Source organism: Equus asinus, chromosome 2 (genome assembly GCF_041296235.1).
Source record: "Equus asinus isolate D_3611 breed Donkey chromosome 2, EquAss-T2T_v2, whole genome shotgun sequence".
Classification (NCBI taxonomy): domain Eukaryota; kingdom Metazoa; phylum Chordata; class Mammalia; order Perissodactyla; family Equidae; genus Equus; species Equus asinus.
Window position 1 is genome coordinate 30,998,517 of NC_091791.1, and position 18,373 is coordinate 31,016,889.

The 18,373-nt window shown below is 40.4% G+C and overlaps 1 protein-coding gene across 3 annotated transcripts in view; it reads left to right on the forward strand.

The window, feature by feature from the left end:
• The window catches only part of HPSE2 (heparanase 2 (inactive)), a 602,725-nt gene that overhangs the window by 468,398 nt on the left and 115,954 nt on the right, over positions 1–18,373 (forward strand). For all 3 annotated transcript variants that reach the window (XM_044752780.2, XM_070485653.1, XM_070485651.1), the window contains exon 9: positions 924–1,038. In XM_044752780.2, the coding sequence (XP_044608715.1) occupies positions 924–1,038 (115 nt within the window). The remainder of the gene's footprint in view (positions 1–923; positions 1,039–18,373) is intronic.

The window sequence follows — 18,373 nt, forward strand, 5'->3', positions numbered from 1 at the left end:
GAAGAGGTGACAGATAAAGCCAGACATATGCTTAGGAAAGACTGTGAAATGCCTTATCTTTTATACTCAGAAGACAGAAGCTCTCAGTCACATTTCTTACATATATATTATTACAATTAGAAGTTTCCCTAAATTTCAGAAGTAGGAATAAAAAGAGAGAAAAGTAAATGAATTCATGCATGCATGAATGAATGAATGAATGAATTGAAAGTGTAAATAATGAAGGCAGAGTTAGCAGTGGATGTTGGAAGAACTAAGAGGGCAGTAATTTTTGAGGGATAGCATGCCCTGGAAAGTGGATGTTTGGCCTAGTGGGGTATGCAGTAAGTGTGTGAGCAATGCAGGTCCTCCATTGTGATGTGTGTGATGGTAGCATACTTGAATCCTGATATAGTCAGTTATAATGTCAAGGAAAATTATTATTGTATCAACTGCTGACAGTAATATAGGAGGGATGCAAATGACTGACCACTCTTGCTTAGGGTATAGGAGTATGTGAGTTAGAGTCACGTGGAAGGTACACGTACAGTGATAGGTGCAAGCAGGGGAGTTTGAATGATGGAAAGTACAGTGTATGTGCTCCTGTGATTGCGTGTCCTGTGGCCAGAGGGGGTGATAATTAGGCTTACATGTGGCTAGAGTGTTCATTTTAAGAGATAAGTCATTAGCAACAAGCTATTTTATGACCACGGGCAACTCATTTTACTTCCCTAGACCTCTGCTTCTTTTCCTATAAAATGAAGAGGTTGGATTTGATCATCTCTAAAATCTCTTCCAGCTGTGTATTCAAAGCTTAAAATAGTCTCCTTTAAAGTAGGGATGAGGGGGTTGGTGTGTATGTGTGTACCTTAGCCGATCTCTGTAGAGCTTGTTCTATGCCATTTAAAAAATGTATTGATGTAGCTTTTCCCCCTGCTTTTTAGATGGTTGAACACTCTAGGAATGCTGGCCAATCAGGGCATTGATGTCGTGATACGGCACTCATTTTTTGACCATGGATACAATCACCTTGTGGACCAGAATTTCAACCCATTACCAGTAAGTGTGAAATAAGATTCCCGACTCCTTTTGCATGTCAGTCAGTTCTTTTGATCATGCCTTGTTCCACACTGGGAGAATTTTTATCCTTCTTCTGTTATCAGTTAATTTGATAAATTGGACAGAAGCTTTCTTTTCTGTGTTTTCTTGGCCCCCTTCACAGATTTTTGGTCTCTCTACACATACACACACCCCTACATATGCACATATACATGTATGCGTATACATATATATACATTTATATATTTACTTATTACTACTATTTTAACAAACCTTCTGCAATTGAGATTCCACATCTATTTGTGGCCTGTTTGAACTCTGCTTGAGAGTGAATTTTTCCAGATTGTTTTCTTTTAATGCCAGTAGGAGAGGTTAGTTAACGTCAGATGCAACATGTTGAAAGCAGATGGGAGACTGTTGGCCAAGATCAGATATAGTAGGAACCCATCTCTTGGGGAGTGGCTAAAGTGCACTCACAGTTAGATGTTGATCCCTGTCTGACAAGGGGATTTGCCCAGAGCACCAACTTTTCTCAGCAAGCAAAGGAAGGCAAAGGCTAAAGAAGAATGGCAAATTCTCAGGACTCAGTGGTTCCATCTGGGTTTGTCCAGTGACTTTATTGACCCATCAAAGTAATCCCACTTAGTCCAGAAAAGTTGCGCTTATCAGAAATATTACGTGAGTTATCCTTTTCATAGACTTTTTAAGATAAAAGGGTCAGACTCCTCTCATTAACTCCTAGAATGTCAGAGCTGGGATTCCCCTTCAAGATGGTCAGTTCCACCTCAATGTGTTACATTACAGTTTACACCTCATGTAACAGAGGGACTGATAGCCTGGGGTGGGGGAAAGTGGGTACGTAGGGCAGCCCTCAGACCTGTCCCAGTGCCCTGATCCAGTGCTCTTCCTACAGAATTACTGCTGCCCTAGGGTCCATAGTAAACAAACCCAGATGGAACCACTGAGTCCTGCCTCTGCCTATTTCCACCCCCATCCTCTCACCCCCAGCCCCAGCCCTGAGCCAGGAGGCCTCCAAGCTCAGGACAGAGAACAGCTTGGCACTCAACGGCACCATTTCTATGTCTCAAAAGAATCCCTCCAGGTTAGAGTACTGAGTTATTGTTGCCATCACTGATTACGTGTACATAAGTCCAATTAAATCACAAATTTAAAACTGACTGGCCCAGTTGCTTTTATTCACAGGGCCAGGAGACCTCTCTCAAAGTGTGTGTGGAGCTGGTGTACAGTGAAGAGGGAGTTTTCAGTTTGGAACCACAGGGATTTTTATTTGGTTGTTTGTTTTGAGCTTATAAACTTGTGGAGATAAAACAAAATTATAATTAGAAAAGTATCTATGAAATGTAAGCCTTAAATAAATATAATGTCACACAAAAGTACTCATTAACCATCAGGCAGTGGGGAAGAGACTAGTACTAGATAAACGAATAAATAAATAATAGAGTGCTGTAACGGAGTCAGTGAGGGCTCCTTTAGAGTGTGCATACAAGGAAGGCTTCTGAGAAGGTGACATTTAGGTCAAGAGCGCGATGACAAGAGGGAGCCAGCTGTGGGGATTTTGCAGAAGAGCTTTCATGCAGGGGAAGGGGCTAGCACAAAGACTCCAAAGCAGGAATAGACTTGGCACGTTGGAGGAAACACTAGAACACTGGAGTGATGGGGACCTGGCCAGGAAAGGGGAGTCCGGCTGGACACGAGGCCGTCAGGGGTCAGATCATGTAGCGCTTTGTAAGCTAAAAGGAGTTTGACTTTTATTGTATGTGGGATGAGAAACCAATGAAGGGTTTTATGCAGGCAAGTGACATGATCTAACTTACATTTTTAAAAGGTCACCCCGCTATAATTAATGCATCAGATAGTTATAACTGTTGCAATGACGTGGATAACGCTTAATAAGTTACAGACCACTTTCATACACAGTACCTCAATAGTGCTTCAAACATTTTGTGCTCCCTTCCCTCTGTCCTCCCTTCCTTCCTTTTTTCCTTCTTTCCTTAATTCCTTCCCTCACTCCTTCCAATCCCATTCACCCCTCTTGATCATGTGCTATGTGCTGATCACTATCCCTGGCAATGGGCCCCTGTGAGGACCCAAAAAGACAGGGTCCCTGAGCTCTTGGAGCCTATAATCTAATGACGCACCCTGAGAAATGGAAAATAAACATATAAACCAGATAATTGTGCTTTGTCATAATTGCTCTAAAGGGAGTCTGGTGAGATAAGTAGGACTATTTATACTTATTTTGCTGAAGAAAAACTAGGGTTGTATGAAGTTATTAAGTGACTTATCCAAGGTCGTTCAAGCAGTGACAGCTGGAACTCTCAGAGTTTTTCAGTTCTAATCCTATTTTCTCTTCGCTGTGCCACACTATTTCATGCAGTATTCTCTTTGATGTCTGTGCTGTGGTCTGAGACCAGTATTTGCCTCAGACTAATGTCTGGAGATGGAAACGGGCACCTTAAGGAACTGGAGAGAAGAAAACCTCAGCTAGGAAAAGGTGGTCTTTGGGTGACTAGACAGGCTTGATTTCCAGAGTTGGACAAACCTGTATTCCACATCAACTCTCTGTGTACCTTTGCTGGCCATATGTAGGTTAAAGACACAGGTCCTTATGGCTTTGTTCTCCCCAAATGAGAGTTGCTGTGGGTGACTTCTTTTGAAAGCATGGCACAAGAGACCTCGGTTGATACGTGGTGGCAGCAGAGCTCACAGAAGTTCATAGGAAGCTAAAATAAGTCCCATTGATTTAGCACAAAGGCTCAGATGAGCTGGGCAGCTGTATTTCTGGAAACACCAAACTCTAATAAAGAAACTGTACGTAAAAGCACTTAAAAAGGTAGCAGGCTTTCTTTTTATCTTTCTTTGCACTAATAAATTCTGCACCTTATAAGCAGAGAATTTGGCAGCTGGAAGAGTGTGCCCTAAGTCTCCCCTGGAAAGAATTTACTAGGCTGGACCACGGCACCAACCTGACAGCCCTTGCCAGCAGGCCTCTGGAATGTGTAATGGAGGCAGACCTGGGAATTGTATTGGTTGCCACTTCAGAGAGCTGTGCAGTTGATAACTGTACACTGCCAATAAAAACTTGTGGATTTTACATTATGATTAAATCTTCAAGAGAGTTTGTTAAGAGCTTAGGGGATTAGTGAGTTGTGTTTTGGTTGCCTCCCAGAAAAATCAGTATTTTCTATTCCAATTCCTTCAAACCCAGCTCAGTACATTTCAGGAAAGGTTCTTATTAGCAAATACTGTTTGTTTTTGTTATTGCTCTACGATAAATTCAGAAAAAGTGAGGCTCTTGGCCTAATGGCTCCTCAACTGTATCTCATATTACCTCACCACCCATCCAGTCAACTTTGATCCCAGTTTGTAGGATTCCAACCCAGCTCTGACAAGGCCATTCCAATAGTATCATTCCAATCGAAGGTAAGAGAGAATATGAGAGTGGCCCTTTAAAAAAGAAACTTGTCTTCAGAAAGATCATTTTCAACTATATCCCATGTGCTTTATTGTTGTTCCTCTAGAAAAGTGCCAACAGTCCTCCTGCTGTGATATTTTCCTTCTCCTGGGAAGAGGAGAACATTTAGTTCAGCAGTGCTTCATCACTCGACTCCCACCCCTTTCCTCTGACCCCCCTGCCATTGGGAAAGATGGAACGTGTGAGGCTCCATAGTCAGTCAGCCAGTCATGGGCTCCCCTGGGAGTAAGCAATGTTTGTGCAGAAGAGACCTGCACATTCAGTGGACATAGTCCAGACCCCACCAGCCATGGGCATTTCTCCTACGAGATGGTTTTGGAATTTAGCTTGCTTCTTTTTTTAAGAGCTTGATTTACAGAGCTTTCAGGGAAAGGAATGGTGAATTACTAGTCAACATCTTCTTGACTCCCACGCCAGCCTAGCAAATATAATTCAATTCAACAAACACTGACACTTCAAATGTGTCTCTCTCTGTGCTAGGTATTCTGGGGACATGCAGCTAAATAAGATATGGTTTCCTTATCTAAACAGCTAACAATCTGTGCGTGTTTGCATTTGGGGATTACAATTTAGTCCTCTATTTAGAATAAAATAGAAAACTAGTGCACATTCAATTATTCTTTCTATACTTGGCTTAGTGGTGGGGACATTTATATTTGCTATCAGCATTCTCTTTTGCCCACTGTCTCTGGTGAATAATAGTAAACATTCAATTCAGCCCAGTGCACACTTATTGAACACCTGCTGTGTACATTGTTCTTGAATACAGTCAGTGGTCATGGACTGAAGTGCAACTCACTAATCTATGATGGGATTGAACCCATGGCTGTGGTTTCCATAGCAATGTGCTCTCAGGCAAGACACCACTGTTCAAATGTCATTTTGCTCTTGGAAAGAAACTCTGACTCTTTATGGTGCCTGCCTAGCTCCATTGGCTGGCCAATCACAGGGTTGAGATCCTAGGTGCTCCATCCTTGTTTCCCTTTGAAATGTGAGACAGTGCCGCTTATGCACTACACGGCCATGATATAGACATAGGATCAGCTTAAATCTATCTCTTTCCTGAGGAAGAATATATAATTACAAACCCATGTCCCATGTGCTGGATTGATGCAGAATTTCTTCTTGCAAGAAGACTACCACCTAATTAGGAGGCTTCATGGGAACAGCAGGAGCCTGGGACTATGTCAAAATTCATGGGTTCCAGTCCTAGTTCTGCCATTGATTAGATGTGTATCTTTGGGTTCCAGTTTTCTCATCACTTAAATTGCAGTAAAAATGTCTCCTCTATCTACCTTCAGAAGTTATCATTATGATCCTTGAGAAAATTAGGTATGACAATAGGATTCCAATTTTGTGTACACATAGAAATTACATACAAATGTTAAAAGTGGTTTTCTTTGAGTGGGTGCAATTACAGATAGTTTTTATTTTCTTTTTTGTGGATTTTTTATATGTAAAATTGCTATAATCAGCATTATTGCCTTTATAATCTGAAAAAAATAAAGGCTATCTCAGAAAAATAGAGTGTTTTGAAAGAAGTTCTTTAAATAGTTAAACAAATATTATCCCACCCTGATTCATTTATCATTCATGAGTCATTTATTCATAAATACTTGTTACATTCGTGCTACTTGCTAGATACTGTGCTAGCCCTCCAGAAGCTTACAGTGTGGACGGGAGACAGATGAGTCAGCATGGACTGTGGCAGAAGTGCTTCAACAGGAGAAAAGAGGAACAGAGGCCAGCCTGGTGAGCCAAGCATGGAGCACCAAGGAAGGCTTTCTGGAGGAGACATTGCCTGAGCTGGATCTTGAAGAAGAAGGGCAAGTTAGCCATAGGAAGAAGAGTTTTGGGTCTGGGGAGAATCCTCCAACCAGAGGCAATAGCATGTGCAAAGGCATTAATTTTCCAGAGAGTCATGGTAAATGGATTATGAAAAATTACTTAGGCAAGCTTTTCCCGTCGTTGTCCAGTGGCCACACAGGATGTGTGAAAATGATAGAATTTCAAAGCTGCAGATCTGGAAGTGGTGGGACAGGGAAGGTCCAAAACCTAGCCAAACCAGCTTGTGACCTGTTTCTTGGTATAGCTTCCTTTCTCTTTCTTTTCTTTCCCGTGGGAGCCATCAGGAAGATGAAAGAAGCAGAGTGTACCTGTTTAGGGGTAGCTGTGATGTGAAACTCAATCCTCTCATTAGAGGCCTTGACAAAGACTTCTCCATGTGCAGCCTTCCTTTGTGGGAACGTGCAGCTGCTGAGAGAAGGGCGTTGACTGCAGGATCAATCACCAGGACTCAGGCTGGCTCCGTGTCAGTGGCCGAAGTGCCTGGGCTGCATGCCCACTGGGTATGACTTGTTTCTTTCCCTCTCTGTGTCTCTAAACCCTGGCTTCTCAGATCAGAGTCTGCACCCACACCATCTGACTAGGCAGGCAGCTCTTTTGCTTCTTATGCTTTAAATAGAAGCCCCTCTGAATTTTTACTACCAGTCTTCATTCTTTGCTTATTTATCAACCTGAGTGGTGTGTATGGGATGTCAGTGACACACTTTAGCAGTTGTAACAGCTCACCGTGATGGAAGCTGCCTCAGGAAGTAGAAAGAACTCTGCACCTGAAATCAGAAGAGGCAGGCTCGAAGTGCAGCGCTGAAACGTTCAGGTTGCTTGAGTCTTCATTTCCTGCTCTCTAAAATGGGGCTAACTGTGCTAGGGTTGGGAGTGGGGAGTACTTGAATGTCATGCTTAAAATTATCGGCTTTGGAATCAGACTTACCTGAGTTTCAAACCCAGCTCTACCATTTACTAGCTCTGTGTCCCTGGAGAGATTACTAAACCTCAAGAAACATCAATTTTCCTCATAAAATGGAGACAATAATAGTGTCCATCTCAGAGCATTGTTGGAAAAGTTTGAATGAGCCAATGCATATGTATCTTATACCACATAGTAAGTACTCAGTAAATACTAGCCGATATTATTATTTATAAAGTCACTTTGTAAAATGGAAAATTTTGTAAGTCACAGTAATTATCGTTAATAACTTGAACATAACTGTGGTGAGATAATATACATTTGAATATTTTTACAGATATCTGGAAATCAATTCAAGAAATGATAACTAAAGTATGAAAAGTAGATATTTTTTGTAAAAATTAAGTTACTAGAAAATTAGAAAAACAAAAAAGGAAAGCTGTGATTCTAGCACTTGAGAGGAGTTGACAGCAAATAGTTAAAGTTAAAGACAAACTAAAAATTACATTTTATTTTCCTCCAGAGAAGATGCTGCCAACCACTCCCAGAGAAGGCAATTAAAGCAGTAACCACACTGCAATACTAGCTCTAACACCTTCATTTGGTATTTATAAATGGCCCAATAAGCCCTGGAAACCATGATATGTCACATCAAAGTACTAATGACAACACATTATGTGAATCAGTGAGAAGCAACAATTGAAAATCTCACTCTGCCATCAACCATTTATATTGTTCCCAGATTGCAATACTGAGGGATTTCAGCTACAGCAAATTATGCAGCAACCTAAATAAATTAAGGAGAAGAAGCAATTACAGCCTCCCTGTGCTTGAGCTTAGGAGAACAGTGTGCCATCCTTGAAGCAACCTTCAGATGATGGAGGAGCAAGGCAAGCTCTGGAAATGAGGAAAGCTGCATCCCACCTAACCTCATCAGTTCACCTAAAACACCAGAAAATTATCTAAAAATAGTCTGACAAGAAAGAGAGGAAGGCAGGGAGGGAGGAAGTAAAAGGAAAGAAAAAGTGGAATGCCCTTTGGTGGGTCGGAAAGATCTTTTGTGAATGCCACAATATGGTATGCTTAAGGTTATTTCATCTTAAATATTGTATTTGCAAACACTAAGGGCACAATGATGTCTGGTTGTGATATTTAGGAACCAACTAATAGGCCTCTGGTGGAAGTGACCATGAGAGCCAAAGATAATACATTATATTTTTCTAACTCAGTTATGTTTTTATTGTTGTCTGTTTAAATAAAAGCAGAGGTCTTTGAAAATAGAAATAGAATAAATACACATAAATTCTATTTTTAATTCTTATTTAAATGCACTACATTATTTATACATTTTTTAAAATTCATCAGTCATTAGGTACCTCACTCTCTAACTTTCAACTATTACCAATCTCTGTTTATTTCATCTCTTATTTGGTTTTAAGCATTGAAAGGATTGAATGAAACATAGCGTTTCGACTCACTCTAAACTTGACTTGAGCAGACCTGCCTTCTACTCTGGAAGTCACTGCCCTCATCTTGATGTCAAAATCCTTACAGCCCTTCTTCATTAGAGCAGTGATTCTCAAGGTTGTGCACATTATAGTCTCCAAGGGGGCTTTCACCCAGCCCTGATGGTCTAGTGGTTAAGATTCCCATTCTCACCACCAAGCCCGGGGTTAGCTTCCCAGTCAGGGAACCACACCACCTATCTGTTGGTTGTCATACCGTAGAAGGTGAGAAGATGGTGCAAAAACACTGGATAGGGTTCTGCTCTACTGTACACAGGGTCACTAGGAGTCAGAATCAATTGGATAGCATTAACAACAACAACAACAAAATTTCAGTGATAATTTTTTTTTAATGTCCTCATGCTAGGGTGTTGTGACATACACTAAAGCAAAGCACTGTTTTAGTTGCCCTGAGATATAAAAATAAAATCAGATTCCTTCTCTCCATGTTTACAATCTGTTTGGGGTAACGAAACATAGAGCCTTGGAGAGATAGCTAATAGATGAGGTATGTTAGGTCTGTCTCGTTCACTCAGTATCTCCAGAGCCAAAACTTTGAGTAGAAGATCTTACTCCTGGCTGGAGGGGAGGATCTAGAAGGGAGAACTGGAGAAGGCTTGTGCAAGATGTCGTTAGTGGACATTTTTAATATGTTAGTTACCCAAAGAATACTGTTCCTGAGACAGGTCCTTGCCCCCAGGGCACTGCCGCGCTAAGAGAGCAGGAAGGAAGGAGTGCTTTAGGACAGAAGAAGACTGGAAGTTCCAGATCTGATTCCAGGTTTTGCCACCAGTTCACTCATCCTGGGGCACTGGCTGCTCTGGGACCACCTCAAATGTGGGTATTGAACTCAACCATCGGAGGTCTGCTTCAGCTCTGACGTTTTCTGATTCATCTTCAAGATTCCCATACCAGTATCTTCAGACAGACCTCCCAGCTGAACTTACATTAATAAAACCTTTTAAAATAAAATTAAACAGCACTATTTCACTTTTAAATCATTCACAGAGTAATGCCTCTTTTCCCAAGGCTCTTATAGTCCTGTTATAAGAGTTGTCACTTTCTTTTGTTATTAGAGTTGCTTGGATACATCTAATTTCCTCTCTCTGACTGTAAACTCCTTGAAAACAGAAGCCATCTCTCCTATCTTTATATCCCCCATAATGCCCTGCTCATAGTCTATCCTTACTGAATTCTAAAGAAGCTCAGTGAATGAGATTCTGGGGGCCGTAGTGCACTGCTCAGTAATGGAAATATGGAGGGCAGGCTTTTGTCAGGTGTTGTTTGCACACCATGTTCAGGGAGACAGTAGAGCTTGGTGCTTAAGAGATTGGATTTGGATTCTGGAGTCAGACCGATCTGGATGTGAATCCCAGCTTCACTCTCTACTTGCTTTGTCACTTTTGTCAGATTCCTTCATCTTCCATCATCTGTATAATGGGGATGCTAATAGTCTGTACCTCATAGAGTTCTTGTGAATGCTTAAGACAGTGCCTGACACTTAGTAAGCACATAATAATGTAACCATTATTGTCTATTCTAAATAAATGAACATTATTCACTGGAATTGGATGAAATTCTAACAACTTGGGTAAGATGGGAACACCTGGGAAACAGCCATCCCAACTGGCAGGTACTACTTAAAAAAGTATTGGTAACAGGAAGTATTTTAGTTACAATAATGTTAGTTGGCACATATAGTTTGTTTTAGAATCTTAAAAATCCTCCACATCTTATTTCATACTCCACAAACCCACCTGATAATAATTTTCTTCTTTGGCTTCTTTGACTTTATTCTTTATCTTCCACCATAAGTTTACACAGCTCATTTCCATCCATTAATTCCTCTGGGCTTTCCAGCTTCCTAATAAAGCATGCAGGATAGATATACCCATCCTTTCATAAGAGAAGAAAACTGAGGCCCAGAGAAGTCCAGCAATTTACTCAAGGGAACACAGCAAGAGAGAGCCAGTGGTTCTGAGTTCTGTGATTCTTCATTACTACTTCATCTTCTCTCTCTGATTGGTTCTGTCACAGCTTTGTCAAGTCAAGGATTCAGGATAACTGTATCCTCTAGCACCCAAGGCAGGTAGGAATGGCAATGAGGAGGCAAAAAAGCTGGTTTCAAGTAAAATAAAAGGATCTAGGAGATTAAAACCTGGGATTTCACAGTGGCTGACTCTTGTAGATTTACATTTTTACTTAATAATTAAAGAAAAAAGGGAAGAAAGGGACAAATTTTCAATTTCATGCAGGAGCAGGTTAGTTTCACTGCTTGTGCTGAATATATTAACAGAGCAATATAGAGTGCCCACCTCTCTTATGGCAGTTATCATTTCGCCTCATTATAATTATGTACGTGTCTACCTCCCTGAAAGTGGGATCACTTTAAAACCTTTCCACCCCTAGAAGCATGAGCAGCGCAGGAGCTGGGCCATCCTCTAATGTTTAGCCATCTGATGATGGTTGGAAGAGCCAGATCCAAAAGTCAGTTAAATTGTTTGGGAGAGCCACACTAGGGCATTTTACTTCTTGAGGAAGGTTCCAGGGTGGCTCTGAAAGACAAAAGGTCGTTAATGTCCCTTCATTAATCTTACCTCCTGGGAAATACTGCAAACACATATTGGAGGCTTTGCCATCAATGTGAACTGATCTGGACTCTTGCTCTTAGGGGAAAATGGAATAGGAAAGAAGGTGTTGGCAATGTCCAAGACAGCGTACCAAGTGCCATCAGTCTGTGCAATGGATTCGGTGCAGTTACAATGTCTGGAACAGCTAAGGCTGTAGGAGTGACAACTGAATTCAGTTGGAGAAAATTTACCGTAAGTGTCTAGTTCCCATTCCTCTGGACATATAGGGCTGTAGTACTGAGATATTACCTGTCTTACTATCCCCATTGCCTTTTAGACCTTAATCAAGACTGTGATTTTCCTTTCTCAACCTGGTACCACTCAAAGTGGAATAGGGACGTGGATTGGGGAATGATTTACATGTCCTACTACATGTGAATATTCCCACTATATGTAAACATCCCACTACGTGTCCTACTACTTCTCTACGTGTGACTCTTCTTGATCAGGCCATTATGCGCATTCATAGCACAAGCATGTAAAACATCAATGCCAGTATACATTCAGTAGAGAATGTGTATTGGAAGCCACAACAACAGGGCATTGAATTGGTCCAAAGGACCTTACCCACAAGGTCACTTCAGATTTATTTTCCATACTGGGAACCTTTCCCAAACCTTATTAGCTGAAATCAGGAGCCCTCCTCCCCAACAACACAGGTAGGATAGTGACTTGGGTACCTGAATCTAACAGAGCCATAAGAGTTTGAGTTCCTTCCTCCCCGAAGTTTCCTAGCATACTTGAATGGATGCATATAGCCTTTGTCTCCATGGAGACAGGGAGACTTCAGTCCCACCTCTAGTCCTCTTTCTCCTTAAAACAGCTAGAGTTGGGATAGAGAGGAAGGAAAGGATCAGGGGTGCTGAGGAAGAGAGCAGCTCCATGCCAGTAAGAAAAGCTTTGCTTTTACATTAATTTAGATTTTTTAAAATAATAGTTTTATTGAGATAAAATTCACTCTTTAAAAGTGCAGTTAATTTTTTTAGTATATTCACAGAGTTGTACAACCAGAACCAGAATCTACTTTAGAATGTCGCCCCAAAAGGAAACCCTATATCTATTGGCAGTTACTTCTCATTCTCCTTTTCCTCCAGCCCCTGGCACCTAATCTACTTTCCATCTCTGTAGATTTGCCTATTTTGGACACTTCATATAAATGGAACCATGCAATATGTGGCCTTTTGTAACTGGCTTCTTTCACTTAGCATAATGTTTTCAAGTTTCATCCATATTGTAATATATATCAATACTTCATTCCCTTCTATGCTGAATAATATTCTATCATGTGGATATACCACATTTTATTTATCTATTCATCTATTGATAGGCATGAGAGCTGTTTTTACTTTTTGGCTATTATGAAAAACACTGATATTAAACATTCATGTACAAGTTTTTATGTGGCGTATGTTTTCATTTCTCTTGGGTGTATACCTTTTTGCACAATTGCTGGGTCATGTTTTTAACTTTTTGAGGAATTGCCAAACTGCTTTCCAAAGTGACTTCGCTATTTTATATTCCCACCAGCGATGTATGAGTGTTCCAATTTCTTCGCATCCTCATCAACACTTGTTATTGGCTGTCTTTTGATTATAGCCATCCTGGTGGGTGTGAAGTGATATCTCATTGTGGTTTTGATTTGCATTTCCCTAATGACTAATGATGTTGAATACCTTTTTATGTACTTATTGACCATTTGTGAATTTTCTTTGGAGAAATGTCTATTTAAATTCTCTGCCATTTTTTTAAAGGGAGTTATTTGTCTTTTTATGGTTGAGTTATAAGAGTTCTTTATCATACAAATCCCTTATCAAATACGTGATTTGCAAACATATTCTCCAATTCCGTGTGTTGTCTTTTCATTGATGGTGTCTTTTAAGTACAAAAGTTTTTAATTTTGATAAAATCCAATTTGTCTATTTTTCCTTTCATCACTTGGGCTTTTGGTGTCTAATCCAAGGCCGTAAAGATTTATTTCTATATTTTCTTCTAAGAGTTTTATAATTAACTCTTACATGTAGATCTCTGATCCATTTTGAGTTAATTTTGGCATATGGTATGAGGTAGAGATCCAATTTCATTCTTTTGTATGTGGTTACAGTTGTTCTAGCAGCATCTGTTAGAAAGACTATCTTTTTCCCATTAAATCGTCTTGGCACCCTTGTTGAAAATCAATTGACTGTAAATGTAAGGGTTTATTTCTGAGCTCTCAATTCTATTCCATTGATCTATATGTCTATCTTTATGCCAGTACCATACTGTCTTGATTAGTATAGCTTTGTAGTAAATTTTGAAATTGGCAATTTTGAGTCCCCCAAAGAAAATGTTTTTCTTTTTTAAGATTGTTTTATTTACTACTTTCAGTTTTGAGTGGTGTGGCAGCCAAATGAACTTTCAATGTTTTCAGTCCACCCAAAGCCACTTATTAGGTGGCGAGGTCATCATTACTGAGATTGTTTGTTTCAGCTTTAGGATCCCCTTGGCTCAGTAACCACAGCCACATTGACTTTAGGTTGGGATTGCAGGGCTTGCTGCCCCATTGTCATGGTAATATCCTTTCTCTTTCACTTCTGGGGAGAGAAAGGAACAGTTAAAGTACCATTTTGGTAGCTTTTTTCAATCTTACCTCTTACCACTCAGCCTCTAAATATTAATTCAACTTTTGTTCATTAACAGGCAGGGCATTGGGGGAAACTTACCCCCCAACCTCACCCACTATTTGGTGAGAATGTTCACTACTAGATCCTGGAAAATCTCCTTATATCCCTGAACCTGGCTGCAAAGCCCTTGTCCTTCCTCTTCCAGAAAGTCATGTCACTGTCAGTATCCCATCCTTACCCCCTTGCTGTCAAGAACTGTGAAGGGTCCTTGATTTTATCCTACTTGGAAGCTAAATATGTTAGCCTTTGCTGCTTCATAGATGTAGGCAGAAGACACAAGACTTCTGGGTCAGAGACAAAAGGCTTTATGTATTCATGCCCAGCGAGAAGCATGAACGTTAGCATATTTGCATTGGTTCCCCTGGCTGCCAAGTCCCGGGGCAGTGCAATGGGCCCAAAGGTATGCTACACATGCACTGGGTTCGGGTTGCAGCTAAGGAACTCAGGACTAAGGGCCCAGCACTTTTTGAGCAAGCAGCAAACATTATAGCAAGCAGCAAACAAGCCAGTCTTCCTGCCCCCAGGAGAGAGCAGTTATATGGTAGTCATACTGGGGCACTTTAACCTACTTAGTTACCTGTGTGAGTAACTACATAAACTGCTTTTTATTAGAAGACAGATAAGCCTTGCAGTCTGGCACACTCACCAAGAACATGCAGAGACAATCAGGGCTAGTGGCTGACTGCCTCTCCCAGCAATCCACCCCTCAGCCCTACATGTTCTTGGCCATACTCAAAGTTACATCTGACATTCTGTCAGCCACTCTGATTAATCTGACTGACACAGGCTGGCACCAAATTTCTTCCGTTTGTCTCATATAGGGTGATGGCTAATTTTATGTGTCAAGTTGGCTAGGCCATGGTACCCAGATATTTAGTCAAATGTTATTCTGGATATTTCAGTGAAGGTATTTTTTAGATGAGATCAACATTTAAATCAGTAGACTTCGAGTAAAGCAGATTATCCAACAAAATGTGGGCTTCATCCAATCTGTTGAAGGCTTTCGTGGAAACAAAACTGATCTCCCCTGAGCAAGGAGTTCTGCCAGCAGACTGCCTTAAAACTCTAATTGCAACATGACTCTTCCCTAGGTCTTCAGCCTGCTGGCCTACCCCACAGATTTTGGACTTGCAAGCTTCCACAATCATGTGAGCCAATTACTTAAAATTAACCTCTTAGATAGATACATAGATAGATAGATATAGAGATATACACACATTCACATCCTATTGATTATTGCTTGTGTTTCTCTAAGGAACACTGACTAATACATATAGTATTTAATTAAAGTTACTATCAGCAGAACCTTTATAAAATACTGACCATACTGTATTACAATTTACCTGTTCATCTCTCTTTCTGCTCCTCTCCCATAAGGGGAAGAAACATTTGAGCTGAAAGAGACTATGAAACCTTGAGTGTAGAGACTTTATTTTTGTAGTCTCTGTCTTCCTCAAACATTGTAGGCACTCAATAAGGGTTTGTTCAATGAGGGAGGGACTGACTGTGTGAGTGCATGATTAGTATTCTTCAATCACCCAAAGTTGCCTTCCCCAGCATCTCCATCCAGCAAAAAAGCCTAGCTATCTTTCAAGGTCCATCTCACAGATCAGCTCTTTCTCAGAGCTTTTCTTGAATTCTCCTAAGTGAATGTTTTCTCTCCTGCTTCTAATCCTCATTAACATTTTATCTGTATCCCTTTATACATTTAGTAAGTATTGTATTATCTATAAATATTTACAGTCTTTTGCAAACTTGTCATATTCCCTTCCTAGAATATAAGTTCCTCAAGAGTAGAGACTTGGTATACTGATCTTTATATCTTCTCTACCACCCATACACAGTGGATACCTAATAGACACTCAAAAAGTGTCTTCTGAATTGGGCTGTCTCAAACCAGGGTAGGGAATCACTGGTACAAACATGCTAATTACCCACAGCTGGTCTTAAAAGTATTTCTGATTATTAGTTAGCAGTTCAATTCCCTTTAGGAAACATGGTCTTTTTGTTAATGATCACTTTAACTACCACACATCTCTGTAATGACTAGTTGCCCTTAAAATGAGCCAATAACTAGATGTTTATAGAGAACACACATGTGAAAGAACTGTGACTAGAACATACAAAAGGTTCAGAGACGCAATAGCATGGGTGTTGAACTGTTCTAGAAATCCTACTGCATACACTTCATCATCATCTTCATCTTCTGAGCTACCATGAATTGAGAACCTGCTACATGCCAGAAACTAGGTTATTTCATACCATATTTTTTAATCCTTTAAACAACTGGAAATATTATCTTTAATGTACTGTTGAAGAAACAGAGGCCTAGAGAGTTTAGGTAATTTACCCAGAGATCACCCACAGCCTACTTAAACTTCATATCTTGCTTATCTCTAAGCCCTTCAGAGTCCATCTCAGCAACGTGTCTCAAGGACAAGCCACCCCCTGTCATTACTCTAGTCTCTCTGTCATCATTAGGCACCTCTTTAGGTTCATCATTTGGATCATCGTGGTGGCCTCCTCATGGTTCCCCTGCCTATAGTTTCTCCTACTTCCAATATATCTTCCACAGTATCTGTCAGAGATGTGGGCATGCCATTCTCCTTCTTCAAAACCTTTGTTGGAGGGGCCGGTCCTGTGTCCAAGTGGTTAAGTTCTCACGCTCCGCTTTAGCGGCCCAGGGTTTTGCGGGTTTTGATCCTGGATGCAGACGTGGCACCATTCATCAAGCCATGCTGAGGTGGTATCCCACATGCGACAACTAGAAGGGCCCACAACTAAAATATACAACTATGTACTGGGGAGCTTTGGGGAGAAAGAAAAACAAAAAGATTGGTAACAGATGTTAGCTCAGGTGCCAATCTTTAAAAACATTTAAAAACCTTTGTTGGAGTCCTATTGCCTACATAACACCCTCAACTCCTAAGCATGGCATTCAAGGCTTTCCCTAATCTAGGCTTGCCCTGTCTCTCTAATCCTGTTTTGAATCAGTCACTCCCAGATTACATGTCTTCCACTGGAATCACCTACTCATTATTACCCCTACTCATTATTACCCCATACTCAGTAGTTTGCTTCAAAGCCCATCCCCATTGACAACTTCTCTAATATCCCCAAGAGGAACTCCTCACTCTGGTTATCTCATAAGCACTTTGATTATATGTTATACGTGGTTCTCACTATGCCATGCTGTCTATCATTGTTACAAACATGCAGTCAGTCTCTCCTTTTAGACAATGAACACATTGCAGGCAGGGAATATCACAATTTCTTGTACCTAGCCCGTAATAGGTGCATAATGAAAGATTACTAAATTGGCTGGAATTAAATTGAAATGAGCTTGAATTTTGGGCGAATAAGCCATTAGAAGCTATATCCTACTCTGAGGAACAGTTATAGTTGCTGCCTAAAGGGACACTGATTATAAATTCTTTAATCACTCTCTATACTGTCAGGCACCAACCATTTAGGCAGTTGTATATCAACTACAATATGGAATATATATATATACATATATATTCAGAATACATGTGGCATCTCAGATATATTCAGGACTACTTTTCCAAGTGTTTTGCCAGCTCTGAAAAGCACCTAGGTGCAGTGGTTCCATACCAACTCAAATAAGACTTAAAAGGGGATTTGAGGGGTGAGAGAGAGGTAACTTGCCAAATGAACTGTCTTAGAAACACCAATTTAATGATTTACATATAAATTAATCATAAACATGTGGATTAAATTTCCCAAGAAAAGGCATGTTTTGGCTCTCTGTGGACCACAAATGATTGCAAAATGATTGGAGATATTTCCTGAGCCCGAAGATGAAGAAGGAACAGGTCTATACTTCTTCAACTGCAAATATTAGTACAAGAAATAAATTATCCAGGGGTCTGGGGAAGTTAGAAATACAGACAGGAAATAAGAAAATGAGATTCAGCTTGAAAGTATGCTCCAGGTACATCTGGGGTAAAGTAATCAGAAACAGAGAGATTTTGTTTTAGGGAGAACCCAATAAAGTTATGGAGACTACAAAACATTCAGGATGGTTTCTAGCCGGCATGGCCCATGTGGTAGAAGGCAGGTCATTCTTATTCCTGAGGATGTAAGAGAAAAGGTCCTTGAATATGGAATATGAAATGATACTTATTTCCCACAAAAGGTAAACAAAGCCTTTGCTTTTGGTTATATCAAGATTTGCCTGGTGGAAGAAAGGCTTGGCTAAAATTGGACTAACTTTTCCAGATAACTCAAGGAAATAAATGACCAAAATCAAGACTGTTGTCTTTGAGCACAGA